The 13,897-nt window shown below is 40.8% G+C and overlaps 1 protein-coding gene across 2 annotated transcripts in view; it reads left to right on the forward strand.

Annotated features, from left to right (window-relative positions):
- Window positions 1-13,897, forward strand: part of ADCY9 (adenylate cyclase 9) — a 144,857-nt gene that overhangs the window by 98,153 nt on the left and 32,807 nt on the right. For both annotated transcript variants that reach the window (XM_067551122.1, XM_067551123.1), the window contains exon 6: window positions 5,514-5,722. In XM_067551122.1, coding sequence (XP_067407223.1) covers window positions 5,514-5,722 — 209 coding nt within the window. The remainder of the gene's footprint in view (window positions 1-5,513; window positions 5,723-13,897) is intronic.

A 13,897-nucleotide genomic window follows, 5' to 3' on the forward strand; every position in this document is an offset into this window, starting at 1 on the left:
TTAAGGATTCTGCACTACCAAGTATTAGTGTCCTGAATTTTTTGTCTTTTATTACATTGTTTGCTATATTCAGACTTGGCAGGTGTTCTTGCTTCCTTGACATCAGATGGTAGCAAGGGACTGTCTAGTGATAAATATCAACTCCAGATGTCAGAGTTAACTGATTAATGTTGGGGGGGGGGGGAGGTCGAGTCCCTCCTTCCCTAACTTTTTCTTTACCACAGGTAAGAAATAAAATCCTATGGGGCATTTCTTCCTCAATTCTTGTACCGTAAGATTGCATTGTCCTTGGCTACAGTCCCTAGCTGCCTGTAATTTCAGTCTTCATAAATAAGACATCTCTAGTTTATCTTATAATACAGTTAAGCGTAAATATGTATTTAATACATTCTGAAACACTATGAGTAAAAGCTGTGTCACAATATTAAGGAAAGACTTTACATTTAAGTTGGTGTGAATACTTAAATAGATGTGAGCTGTTATTTCTCACCATGTTAGTATTGCATCTACTCTTGTCAATAAACTGAGTGAAACAAGGAAAAAAATCAAGCCTACAAAATTTAACTGGTAGTAAATATTTGCTGCTGTTTATAAACCATTATAAAGCACTGGACATAATAACATAATGTGTGTATGTGTGTGTACACACGTACTAATATGTAAACACATTATAGAACACTACATTCAGTTCTTTCCAGCTGGAAGGAAAAAAGAGAAGAGCAATAGCTACATCTTCATGTGTCTGCCATAGTTTTGTGAGGCTCTGAGGTTGCTAAATTGATGTGGGCATATAAGAACCCTAGATAAATAGTGTACAATAGAGTGTTGCAGGGCTAAGGATTTTATCAGTGTGATTTTTAAAACAGGTGCATTATTCAAATGTCAAAACAACATGTGGATTTTGCAGCTATTCCAAATGAATACAGATAATGACCTTACCAACTTCACAGCTTCATGTGTTCTTTGTATTCCTCATAGGTCATAGAAAAATTATTTTACAAAAGATTGAGAGTTTTTTATTGTGACTTTCTTTGTATGCTTCAGCTGCAAAGCTGGGTACCTCACTTACCATGAGTCCAACTGTACAGATCTATAAGAGAGACATAAAAACCTCTAAAATTGACCCAAAGTAGTTTACCTGTTCATAGAAGTCATCTTTGTAAGCTCTTTGAGGCAGTGATTTTTTTGTTCTGTGTTTGTACAGTGCCTAGCACAACAAGATCCTGGTCCATGACTGGGGCCCCAGACACTACTGTAATACAAATAATAAATAATCATAGAAATGATTTTGAGATCTGCTGTCACACACCCATACATGAGTAGAAGCAAGTGTCTTATCCCTCCTTTTGTAAGATCAAAATCCATTCTTTTGGAATGGCAGCCCTGGGAGATAACACATTTAAAGCCTTGTTGTTTTTTATATCTAGAAAAGCAGTTACTGAATGTTTCCTATCCTAGGTATTGGTGTAACTCAATGGGGGAAAATTCCATATTTGGAGGCAACTGTTTCTGATAAAGTGGGGTCTTCAGTTTGTTAATATGGCCACAGTTTTAAAGCCTTTTAACAATATGGAATGTTAAAGTAAGTCCTGCAGGGGATGGATTACTGCACAGCAAGCAAGTGAGGTGGTAAGGATACTTGATAAATTCATTTATCTCATGGCTATGAAAATAATTGCATGTGTTGTGTGTGGAGGCAGGGTATATATATGTGTGTGTATGTATTTGTATATACATTTTCACATATACTGTGTGGTGTTGGTAGCCATGTCAGAAATTGCAAAGCTTTGAGATTAATGAGTGTATTGTGAACCTTTGATTGCCTCACCTTCCTTTGTCCACTAATTCATGGCTCCATTAATTTTTTTACAAGCCAAATCTCTGAGCTGCTTCGGACAATTGCATTTTTCAAAAATCAACCTGCCACAGAAATATTTCATTGCCCTCAAAATTACAATAGTCTCAGGATAGGCAGTGTTTAGTCTTTGGTAAATAACAAGTTTAATATCTGATATCCCATGTCCATGCCATAATGGGGCTTGTATCTTACTGGTAAGGGTAAAATTCCAGATTTCCAATGGGACATGTAGCTCTTCCTTCTAGTCAAATAAGATGCCAATTAGTTTTAAATCATGATATTTTTAGATATAGAAAAGTGCTTTGATACTATCATGATGGATCCTGTACAAAACTCTAAGATTCATAGCTATTTTAGGTCATATTTAAAAGTGTTTTAGCTTGTCTTTCCCTCTGAAGTTTGTACATTTGGGCTCAGGGTAACTAAGATTTGGACACAATCTTCCAAAGCTGTACTGGAGCATTTATGTCCTCTTGGATAAATGAAAACTCTTAATAATGATGCCTTATATTACTACACTGATCTATAAAGAGTCCATTCTAGAAATACTTGAAAAACCTGTCTGGGTTGGCGTGGATTGGAGGAGTAGTCTGTCCCAGAAAGGAAATCATCAGGTAATAAATTTTCTGTAACTGCTCTCTCCTGCAGTCTGAAGGCAGGTCTACACTGCCGGCAAAATTCGGCAGCAGTCAACGGGAGTTATGTGAGCTACTCAGAGTAGCTTGTGTAACTCCTTTCGACTTTGTTACTTCCCTCTAGTGTGCCATCTCCAATGCACTGCGCCGACGGGAATTGCAGCACTCTGCTTTTTTTGGAGATAGTTTTAGTGGATCGACTTCCGGATCCGTTGAGCATGTCTTCACTGCTGCTCAATCAATCTGGAAAAATTGATCTGATGGCAGCAAATTCGTATAGCCTGAGACATTTGACATGTAGTGAACAGTAAGGAAAAAAGGAGAGGAGAAATAAATATGGAGAGAAAAGAAAAGGATTCCCTCCTCTAAAATTAGTAATATTTATCTATTTTGGGATCACTAGGACGCCTTTTGAACTAAACTTTATTTCCCTCCCCAGACTAAAAGCATGCACCAAATATTCTACTAAAGTATACATTTGCATCTTGTTGCTATATTGGAATAGTGTGAAATGAAATATAGTTAACTACTTAGAATGTAAAATGCTGAGAATTGGCCAGAACTATGGTTACAAATACTGTGCAATGTAGTATATGATTTATTGCTCTGGAACATATTATTTCTATTTTCCTTTACTGAAATTTTCAAAATTTATATTATGCACAATATTTTTCATAAATGAAAATGGGCAGCGTAGAATGCTTTCAAAAGTTTTTTTCTGAGCTCCTTGATTATCTTTTCTGAGATACAATTGTGTCTCTGAAACCAGGATGAAGGTAGAACTCAAGGTGTACATCCATTTTTTTAAAACAAAATGTGGGGATATGAAATGACTTCCTTTGTGGATCAGTAACCCTGGATACGTGACATTTGTTTAATTGGTTAGCAGTCAGCTATCACTGAAAACTATTGCCAGCGATATCATAGCCAGTGAGTTTGCCTTGTTTCAGCTGTACTCTTAGGTTGCTCTGTGATGACCCTCTGCAGAGGACCTCCACTCACAAAAGCTTACTTTACTTGTTCTTTTGGGAAGTTGACTCTGCTGCTCTTGCTCCTTTCCCTGTCACTGACTCCAGGATTAATAATCCACAGTCTCTCAAACCTAGGCTTAGTCACCTCTGGGATGCTTAATTTAATTTGAAGATATTATAAATAGTTTAAACTGCTACCTTACTATTTAATCAGTATTCCTCAAATTTGTTGAATGAACAATTATTTGTAAAGGTTTTAAGGAGCTTTGTATCTTTCCCTCTATAGCTGTTTTGTTCATTGTCATATGTCTGAAAATATAAAGCTTTATGTATTGCTAAGGGAGTTCCGGCATATACATCACTTCACAGAATTTGAGAGCAGTATGTACCCTTGGAGGAAGCACAACAGAAAATGCACGGTGTTATCTAGGTTCACTACCAAGATCTATATAGTGGTTCTTACAAAGACACTTCCTGAGTCTTAAAAAATCCCAAAGAAAGTCAAGTTACTTTATCTAATTTGTGAGCTTTCTCCCATATCAGATACTGCCAATCATTGATGTTTATCTAGGAGCTATCAGTCAACTCTGTTTGAAACTAGTTTAGAAATATATGTTGGTTGTTTGCTAATGATGTTGAAGACCTTTGCTTCCTATTCTAATTTCATTTTTTTAAAAGCAGGTAATATTTCTCAGTGAAAAGAAATATTTAAAACTAGCAAAAATATCTGAAACCTGCTGTCAAAACATGGTTAGTCATTATTAGACTGCACAGTTGGATTTGGTGACCCTATAGGATTAGTGAAGACCTTGATTCACTGCTAATTTTGAACTCTATTTTATATGTTATGTGTATAAATGAGTAAGTGTGAGTGTTTCTGGCAGTACAAATTAGGTTTTATTCAAATGCTGCATGAATCTGAAAAAAATGTATTCAGGTTTGATCCCACTGTCTTGTTTAATCTTTCCTCAAACACAGAAAAGAGGTCACTTTTGATTTTATGCCATTAAATTTAAAGAATTTTTCATACTGGCACATAGCTTTTCTTAGACACAGAGGAAGTCAGAACTAGCAAATATGGCAGGCAAACATTTCATTCTCAGTCCTTGTGGCACCTTAGTCCCGTACAGACTGAATAAGGTTTTGTTTGAGGATTTTGCACCATTATGAAGTAGTACATTAATAAAGAAGAATCACCCTTGCATGTCTGTGAGTCAGTGCACATCTCTGCATAGCTAACAATTTGTTCCTTCTCTTTCTGTTTCCAGTAGTAAGATATTTGCTATGGAAGCTGCTTCTTGTGAACCAGAATCTAAGATGACTTTAATGTGAGGCTACAAAGGGGATGAGAACTATAAACTGTGCTCTGTTTGCTATTTACCTCAAGGGTGCACCGGAATGTTAGTTTCTAGCTTTAAGGATGATAAAAGGAAAGATGGGGGAGTTCATACCTCTGAGGCCTTGTTTCAAACTGCATGCAGACTCACATTTAGAAGGTTTTTCTGTAACCATGAGAACCAGAAGTGTTTTTTTTCTTTTTAATGAAAGAATCTACAGAATCTGAATATATCAGGCATGCCAAATAAATACATCAAGGAGGCTGGATACATCCCCTTGGGTCCTGGGATTGATACTCTTGTTCTATCTGCACTCTCCAAGTGACAGATTTGGAGGGGACTGTGTGCTCTCTAAGTTAAGGATTAGATGCTGCATAACAGTCAATACACTCTTCAGTTCCTGAACGTATTTTTACCTAGTGTTTACCGTATGTTTATACTCTTGAAGCCTTTTAAAAACATGTGAACAAGGATGCAAATTTTGATGATGATTTTTGTGATGTGGACTCATCCACCAAGAACCGGACTGAGACCACCCACTCCTTTCACAATGGTTATCCAGTATTTATGTTAAAGTGCTGAGTTGGCAAAGTGCTATGTATTCTTTCCATTTGTTTTCAGACATGCTTCTGGTGTGTAGTACAATGTCATCAAGCATAGAAAACTTATTCATGTTCTTTTGCACTTCCCCCGACCCTCATGTTCCAAACAGGTTATAAAGAATGCTCCTGTGAAGACGTTTGCCAGTGCTACCTACAGTTCACTCCTGGATGTGTTCCTCTCCACCACAGTCTTCCTCATACTCTCGATCACCTGTTTCCTGAAACATGGGGTGGCCACGTCCCCACCCCCACCTGCCGCAGTTGTGGTGTTCATCATTGCCATCCTGCTAGAGGTGCTGTCCCTTATCGTCTCAATTAGGTAAATAAAATGACTCAGAGTATGGAAAATGCCTGAGGTCATAACCTCCAAGAACAAAAATGGTGGCTGGCTTGAAAGCTTTCATTTTAAAATAACTTCAGGAACTTGCTCTCCCAGTCTGTGGGGTTTGGGAAACAAAGTTGATGGGGGAGAGAAGGAAGGTACTGTTTTACCTACAACTCAACAATTGCTGAGTAAAAAACATTTTTTTTTTAATTAAAAAGAGAATGTTGTATATACTGCATCTTTCCCTGCCTGCTCTAGTGCATTGTGACTTACCAGGATTCACCATACGGGATCTCATCATTAATCTGCCAAGTCTGGTATCCTGCCACCAGCATTGGTCTGTAGTTGATACTTGAGAGAGAAGTTAAACTCTTTCTTCGTACCAGCTGCAGCAGTGAGGTTGCCCTGCCGCACTATGAAAGTGAAGAATAGAAGATGACAGGGATGTAGTAATTCTTTAAATATGGAGATTTTTATTACATCAACAGACACACAGTGTTACATAGAATGTAATCTCCTAAAGATGTGTAGTGGTCAAAGTGTTGTTGGTCTCCCAAGGCTGCCTTCTTAAAAGTCCATAGGTTTTTTCAGTTACCGGTATGTGTCTGACAGGTTATAGCACCCAGAGTCTTTAGGACAGCATCTTCCCTATAGTGCTGCTTTCTCCAGTATGCAGTGAAGAGGTAGAAGAGCCTGTGTTGTGTAAAGTCCCAAACCCCTCCTGTTCTGAGCATGCCATGCTAAAAGCAAATTAGTAGCTAGGTCTCTCCTCCCCACTCTTTCAGTGGGAAAGCCTGCTCTGCATCACACCCAGACAAAGTCTTGCTCTGACCTAGGGACAGACTCCCAGAGCCTGCTTCCTGTATTTTTCTGAAAGAAAAGTTTGAGTACACTGGGAGAATAGGGGAGCCCTAATCCTTGCTCCCTTTTCTTCAGCCTTGGAGCACTAACAATGATTGAAGAGAATAAGAGCATGGACTTTTCTACCCCAAGGCTCCTTCCTATTCCCCATGGCAGTGTACTCAGTTACACTGCCTTGAATGCACTTTGCATAATAAGCAAATATTAAGTTCATTATGCTGAAGTTCTCCTGATCTGTTTCTTAAAAAGATCTAGCTATTGGTCTAATTAAAGAATAGATGATTTCAGCTTGGAAACGGAATCTGCCTCCCTTCACCAGCCGTTTTTGCTCCATCCTGGTTCTAACTGAGAGCCAAATGGGCCCCTGGTGCAAGCTAGAGTAAGCAGAGGCCTGCTTTGAACCTTTCTAAGACCAACATCAGTCCTACAGTATCTGGTAATCTGCCATAGCTTGTAAAAGGTCCTGTGGACTTCAGAAGGTGCAGGGGGAGGCAAACCTGTGAGGGGGAACAAGAATCAAAACATGGAACCTGGTGGAGCAGAAAGGCTGGGCAAAAAGGAGAGGTGACTCCAAGAGGCTGGCTGGGGAGACAGGAACCATACAGGTTCCCTGCACTGTGCCTCCTCCTGACACTCAGTGCTCCACTCAATTTCCTATCTCTTACATTCACAGTGCCCTATCAGATTTAGGAACTCCACAAAAAATGCTGCTCCCTGCCCCACAGTGAATGTCACAGACATTTAAAAAACATAACAAAACAAATCCTACAGAAATTTCTCACACAAAAAGGCATTAATCTTGTGGTACGATTGCGTGCATAATAAAGGTGGTGCAAGGCTTGTTATGCCCTCATTTATATCCATTGGTTTTGTGTAAATGTAACACCTTGGACTTGTCATTGTAAATCAGCAAAGAATTCTGTTGCTGTTGCAGAAGAATAGAATTCAATCCACACTCTCAGTTATATTGACTTTGCTGGGTCAACAAGAGTAAAAAAAAAAAAAACACGTATTTTTGTCACTAAAATAAGCCTTATACAACTATGAATACCTACAAGAAAGACATCTATTGAGTAAGGAGATGCCAGTTTTACACAGTCATTTTGCAGAGTCAGAAATGCATTTTAAGAATACAGTGCCTAGCAAAGCAGAACCTTGGTCCTTACTGGGGCCCATTGCAAAATAAATATTGTTTTTAAACAACCCTACCTAAACGTATCTGACAAGAAATTATCACTTGAAACTTAGAAAATTCAGCATGAAGATCTAACTTGGAAGAAACTCAAATGTAAGAGTGTTAATTAAAGCACCTAAACTCTCCCCTGTAGAGAGGCCAGTTTCCAAACTCTTTTTCCTTCCAAGCCTACTTTGTAAGAGATGTGAATTTTGCATAAAGGTTTTAAGAAGTCTGATATCTAAAGCTGCGGACATGTTACATGTGGAGAAACTATTAGGCTAATACAACCTATGGGTACAGTGTCAAAAATATGCATCACAGGACCACCTTTTTTTATTATTTCTTTTGTTCTAATTTCTCGAATACTAAATGTGATTCTTCATCACCAGACTAATCTATGCTGTTTTCATACAAGTGCTATAATTAATTATCTGCATTTGGAGGCTTTATATGTAGACACACAGATTCTCAGTTTAGTGATATTCTGTAATTGGTGATACATGTGCTCTTAAGGAGAAAGGAGATGACAGTGTTCAGTATGCTATTTGTGTAATCAGGAATTTGTAATTGGATTGTGTACGACTGCAAAAAAACTGGAGACAGCATAACTACTGTGCTATTAAAAGAAAAGCAGTCTAGTTTTTGTGGTCACTAATGAGGTAAACCTATGTGGACATATGATTGTGTCTCAATTATTCTCTTTGAGGATTGCTAGTGGGACAAAGTTAATGTGGGTGCCTTGACTGCATTTCTATACTATTAAATGATTGGGTTTCTTTTAAGTTTAACCTTAACTCTGAATATCTTGGGTTTCTAATAATTTTTTTTTTTAATATCTACAACATTCTTTTAAGTTTTTTTGTTTTGTTTTGTTTACTGTAAGTTATTGAGATAGACTTCTTAAATGTTATAGGGGCTTTTTGAAAATTTTATCCTACATCTCATTTTCGAAAGTGACTTAGACACTTACAAGCCTCGTTCACGGAAAGTCAGTGGTACTTACATTCCTAAGTATCTAAATCTCTTTGAAAGTGGGACTTGGGCTCCTGAGTCACTTAGGCGCTTTTGAAAATTTTACCTCAGCTCTCAAATTTAACTCCAGTTTGGAAACCTGTTTGTCTAGGTAATCTCTTAAATTTGAAAAGGTGTCCAGTGAGCAAGCGTCCGACCTTGAGATGCATATCTTATGCAGACCTATCTTTAGAAATCATTGCTGTCTTAGATTTGCAATAGATAATGCACTGGCAATACAATACAGGCTACCTTTTATCCCACTTATGGTAATAGCCATTCACAGACTATTTATCAAGAAACATTGTAATTTCTGTACAAGTGCTATTCCTTTATGTAAAGTAACAACCACAACAGCCAGCTCACTTTTGTAAAAAATGAATAGATTGTTATGCTACTAGTTTCTCACCCAGGGTATCTTCAGCAAAGCAGTTTAGTATATAGAGCTAGAAAAAGAACAATTTTTAAGTGAAAGTCTCATAAGCCTTCTGAAAGATTTACTTGTTTTTTTACCTGTGGTGATTTATTTTGGGATTTTTTCCACCAAATCGGAACAAGCGTACCTATCTGTTTCTTTTCCTTTTTGAATTTAGGGTAATTAGGTTTTACAGTGAAGAGATCAAATATGGTTTCATTCTATTCCTGTATCTGCAGTATGGGCCATATTTTTCTGCTCAGGTGCTACAACATTCCCTGACCCATCCCCTAGAAAAAAAAGATCTTGCCATTAATGTATCTCTTTGGCCAATTTTAATTCAAAATATGTAAATTCTACAATAGCTTTCATACTCAAGGATGATGGTTTTGCTAACTGCTAGTTTCCCATTTTAAGTTATACAGAGAAACAGCACAGAACTTCCTCTTAAAGAAATGCCATCTCAAACTACCGTCATAGAATACCATAGATATATCTTAAGGGAAGAGACTGGACTACAATGGTGAGCACCCTCCCAGAGTTTCAGGAAACGGATTGTCTTGGGACCAGAATTTATACATTATCTAATTTATACATTGTATTTTCATTATCTTGATGTGGGAAGCCTTCTCCTTAAATTACTCTAATATTTGGTTAAGTTCAGTAATCAAGAGTATTCAGTGCAGCTTTTGTGGTTCAGGGCCTAATCGAGCTGGAATGAAAGGGGGTGTAGGGGTGTTGAATAAGTACCTAATAAACAATAAAAAATGAATACTTTCAGGTCTTAGTGGAATGTTCATGCCAAGGGAGCATCATGTGGAAGGGAAGGAAATCCCTAAAACAAGTAACCTTTTTTAATTTAGGCATTTCTTATAGTCCTGTCCAATAATAACTTGTTTTAATCTCTGTAAATGAAGCATGCAGTTATCATGCTTTTGCAGTTACCAAATAAATAAATAGATTTTTCTTGGTATGAAACATCTATTTATAAGTGGATAGAAAGTGTCATATTCAGTTATATATATGTAATGCAAAGAATGTCCTCCCCTCTTTTTGAAATCTGACTGCTTTACTCTCAATATGATTTTATGAGAAGTGTAATGAATCTTGGAGTCCGACATTTTATTCTGTTAAATATAATGTGTCTTAGAAAATGAACATTTTCTAGGAGATTAAAAAAAAACTCTCCCAGAATACATTGGGGCTGGGGTAGGGGGATCTTTTGTTGACCCCTACCAGTGTCAGGCTGAAACCCTGAACCATGAGGTTGAGAAACACAGGAGTGAAACCAGAAGTGAGCCCCGGAACTGCTGAGCCCTGCTCCATACTGTCATAAGGAAGCCTGTCATACAATCACACTCATAAATTTATCCAGCTCTCTCTCAAAACTAATTCAGTTGTTTGCCCGCACAACTCCTATCAGGAGGCTGTTTGAGAACCTGACTCCTCTGGTGGTTAGAAACTTTCTAGTTTCCAGCCTGAATTTATTCATGGCCAGTTTGTATCCATTTGTTCCTGTGCCAACAGTGTGTCCTTAAGCTTAAATAGCTCTTCACCCTTGCTGGTATTTACTCCTCCAATGTATTTATAGAAAGCACTCATATCCCCTCTCTACCTTTTTTTTTGAGGGGGGTGAGGAGATAGGGTAAACAAGCCACACTCTTCCAGTCTCCTCCCATAAGATAGGCCCTCCATTCCCCTGATCATGCTTGTAGCTCTTTGAACTTGTTCCAGTTGAAATTCATCATTCTTGGCACAGTGTCAAATGCTTTACTGAAGTCCTGCTGTGTTTCTCTTATCTAAAAAATCAGTTATTTTCTCAAAGAAGGATTCAGGTTAGTCTGTCATGATCTGCCTTTGGTAAACCCACGTTGCATTACACCCTTTTTACTGTTTACCTCTATTAATTTAATTATTTTCCTTCATAATTTATTAAAACCTTACATGCTACTGCGTTCAAATTAACAGGTCTATAATTGCCCAGATCACTTTTTTTGCCTTTTTAAAATATAAGTATGACTTTGTTCTTCTTCGAGCATTTGGTCATGTCCATTCTCAATTTAGGTGTGTGTGTGATCACCACAAGTACCGGTGCCGGAAAACTTTTTCCCTTAGAGGTACCCGTACAAGCCTGCATATTGGTGCCGCCAGCTCCCCCTGCCTCTCACTTCCTTCTTGCCACCAGTGACAGTGCTGGAACACTCTTGCCTTCACAAGTCTTTTCTCAACCTCATTGTTTTAGTATATACAGTTACTTGTTTCAGTTACAGTTAGTCCTAGTTTGTTAATAGTTAGAATCCCAAGGTCAGGGCATGCCCAATTCCCCGGGATTTAAACCCTGGGCTTCGTGTAAGAAGCCTATGCCAAGGAGCAACCCTCATCAGAGTTGTCTAACGTGTCTGGGGGAAGCCCATATCAGTGACAGGTGTAAATTCTGTAACAGTTTTCGCCCGTGGACCAAGAAAGACTGGGATATCTGTCTCCGGACTATCCTGATGGAGTCCGCCCTTAGACTGGCCTCGGAGCCCAGCAGATCAGACTTGGCACTGAGCATGACTGCCTTGACGCGCAGTGCCCCTCCAGTACCCACTTCAGCTGCCTGGCACCGATCTCCCTCCCCGGTTCCAAAGAAGAGGTCCAAGTAGATCCTCTTGGAACAGAGATACTCTCCTGAGGAGAAGGCGAAGGAGGACCTGGCGAGACCTACACTGGGCCGCCAATCCTCCCCACTTCAGAAGGGTCCCTCGCCTCAGCGAGCATTGACCCCAGCACCGGGCCCTCCACTGGCTCCAGGTAGCAATAGAGGCCCTCATCATTTAGTGGTGCTGTCGACTCTGGAGGCCTTCCAAGCTATGAAGGATCTCCTGGCACTGTTGGTACCGCAGACGCTGAGGGACAGCAGAGTGCTGCCCCAAGATCTGGTACTGGTGTCTCAGGGCAGCTTATCGAGGGACAGGTCTGCTCAACAGTCCCTATCACCAAGGGCACTGTTCACTGATGCGCAGGCGGTTCCTGGAGTCCAGGCCATGCTCTCTGGGTCAGGATACCGCCAGATTGGCTCCCACTGCCATTCGCTGGAGGACCGGCACCAAGTGGAGTACCGCTATGGAGCAGAGCAAGACAGATAGCCAGACTCACAGCACATTTCCCTGGCACCGTGACCCCATTCACCTAATCCATACAGGAAGCCCAGGGACAAGTCCTGGTCCTGGCATATCCAGTGTTCGGGCTGCTCATGCTGCTCACCAGTGCAGGCACCTCAACATGTCTTGCACGGCACTGTGAGGTATTCGGGGACGGCACTGCCATGGCTGTCAGATATCAGCACCTCATCCTCGGACAACGATGAGGTTGCCCAGACCAGGCAACCCCAACTCCAGTGCCCAGTTTCCCTACGGTACCACCAATGGCGGCGTGACTGCAAGGCCAATGGTCTGGACCATTGCTGTACTGGTGGGGGTTTCCCTCTGGGATCCCGCAAACCGGTTCCGCGAGAGGAACCTCGATGCTATAGTCTTCCAACCCTCAGAGTGCCGCACCACACTTGGACTTGGACCATGAAGGTTTGTGCGCCACGGGCCCCATGGGTTCCACCCCACCCAGAACAGAGGCCCCTCCCCCAGCACAGGTGCCGGCCTCTTCCTCATTGTCACTGGATGAGGCGGTTGTGGAACCCTCTTCTGCAGTGCCATTGGATGATTTTAAGGTGCACCAGGACTTATTGAAAAGGGTCGCCTCCAACCTGGGCCTCAAGATTGAGGAACTGGATGAGCCAGCTGATGAGCTGCTTGGAATTTTGGCCTTACCAGTCCACTGGTAGAGTGGCCCTACCAGTCCATGGAGGGGTTATTAAACCAGCCAAGGCCTTGTGACAAACTCTGGCCTGTCTGTCCCCCACATCTAAGAGGGCAGAAAGAAAACACTATGTGCTGGCAAAGGGGTTTGAATACCTTTATAATCACCGTGCACCATGATCCCTTTTTGTCATGGCCTTCAACGAAAGGGACAGGCAGGGGAAAGTCAGCTCGACCCTTAAACATAAGGATGCAAAGAGACTCGACTTGTTTGGTCGAAAAATTTATTCAACAACTAGTTTGCAGCTACGAGTGGCGAACCAACAGGCGCTGCTAAGTAGATACCACTTTAATATCTGGCAGTCGCTGGACAAGTTCGCAGACTCGTTGTCCCCTTCCTCCAAACAGGAATTCGAGGCCATCCTAGAAGAGGGACATTGGTGGCCAGGGCATCCCTGCAAGCGGCTTCCGACACAATGGACTCTGCAGCCAGGACCATGGCCTCGGCTATATCAATGAGACAGGCATCATGGCTCCAGTCCTTGGGTCTCCTGTCAAAGGTCCAGCAATCTATTCAGGACCTTCCCTTTGATGTTCCCCTACCTGGACGACTGGCTCATCAGGGGCAGGTCACGGTCCTAAGTCCAAGCCAGCATTTCGATCACCCAAAGTATTTCTCAGGTGCTGGGCCTCCTAATAAACAAACAGAAATCGGTATTAGTCCCTATGCAAGAATAGAATTTATCGGAGCAAGGCTGGACTCATCCAGGGCTAGGGCATTCCTTCCAGAGGAAAGATTCTGAGCAATGTCAGAAATTACTACCTGCATTTCGGCTCGTCCCCTCACCATGGCGAGGGTGTGCCTCAGCTCCTGGGCCACATGGCAACCTGTACCTATGTGGTCCTACAGG

Source organism: Emydura macquarii, unplaced genomic scaffold (genome assembly GCF_026122565.2).
Source record: "Emydura macquarii macquarii isolate MOO-44397 ecotype Brisbane River unplaced genomic scaffold, CSIRO-AGI_Emac_v2 contig_1348, whole genome shotgun sequence".
NCBI classification, from domain to species: domain Eukaryota; kingdom Metazoa; phylum Chordata; order Testudines; family Chelidae; genus Emydura; species Emydura macquarii.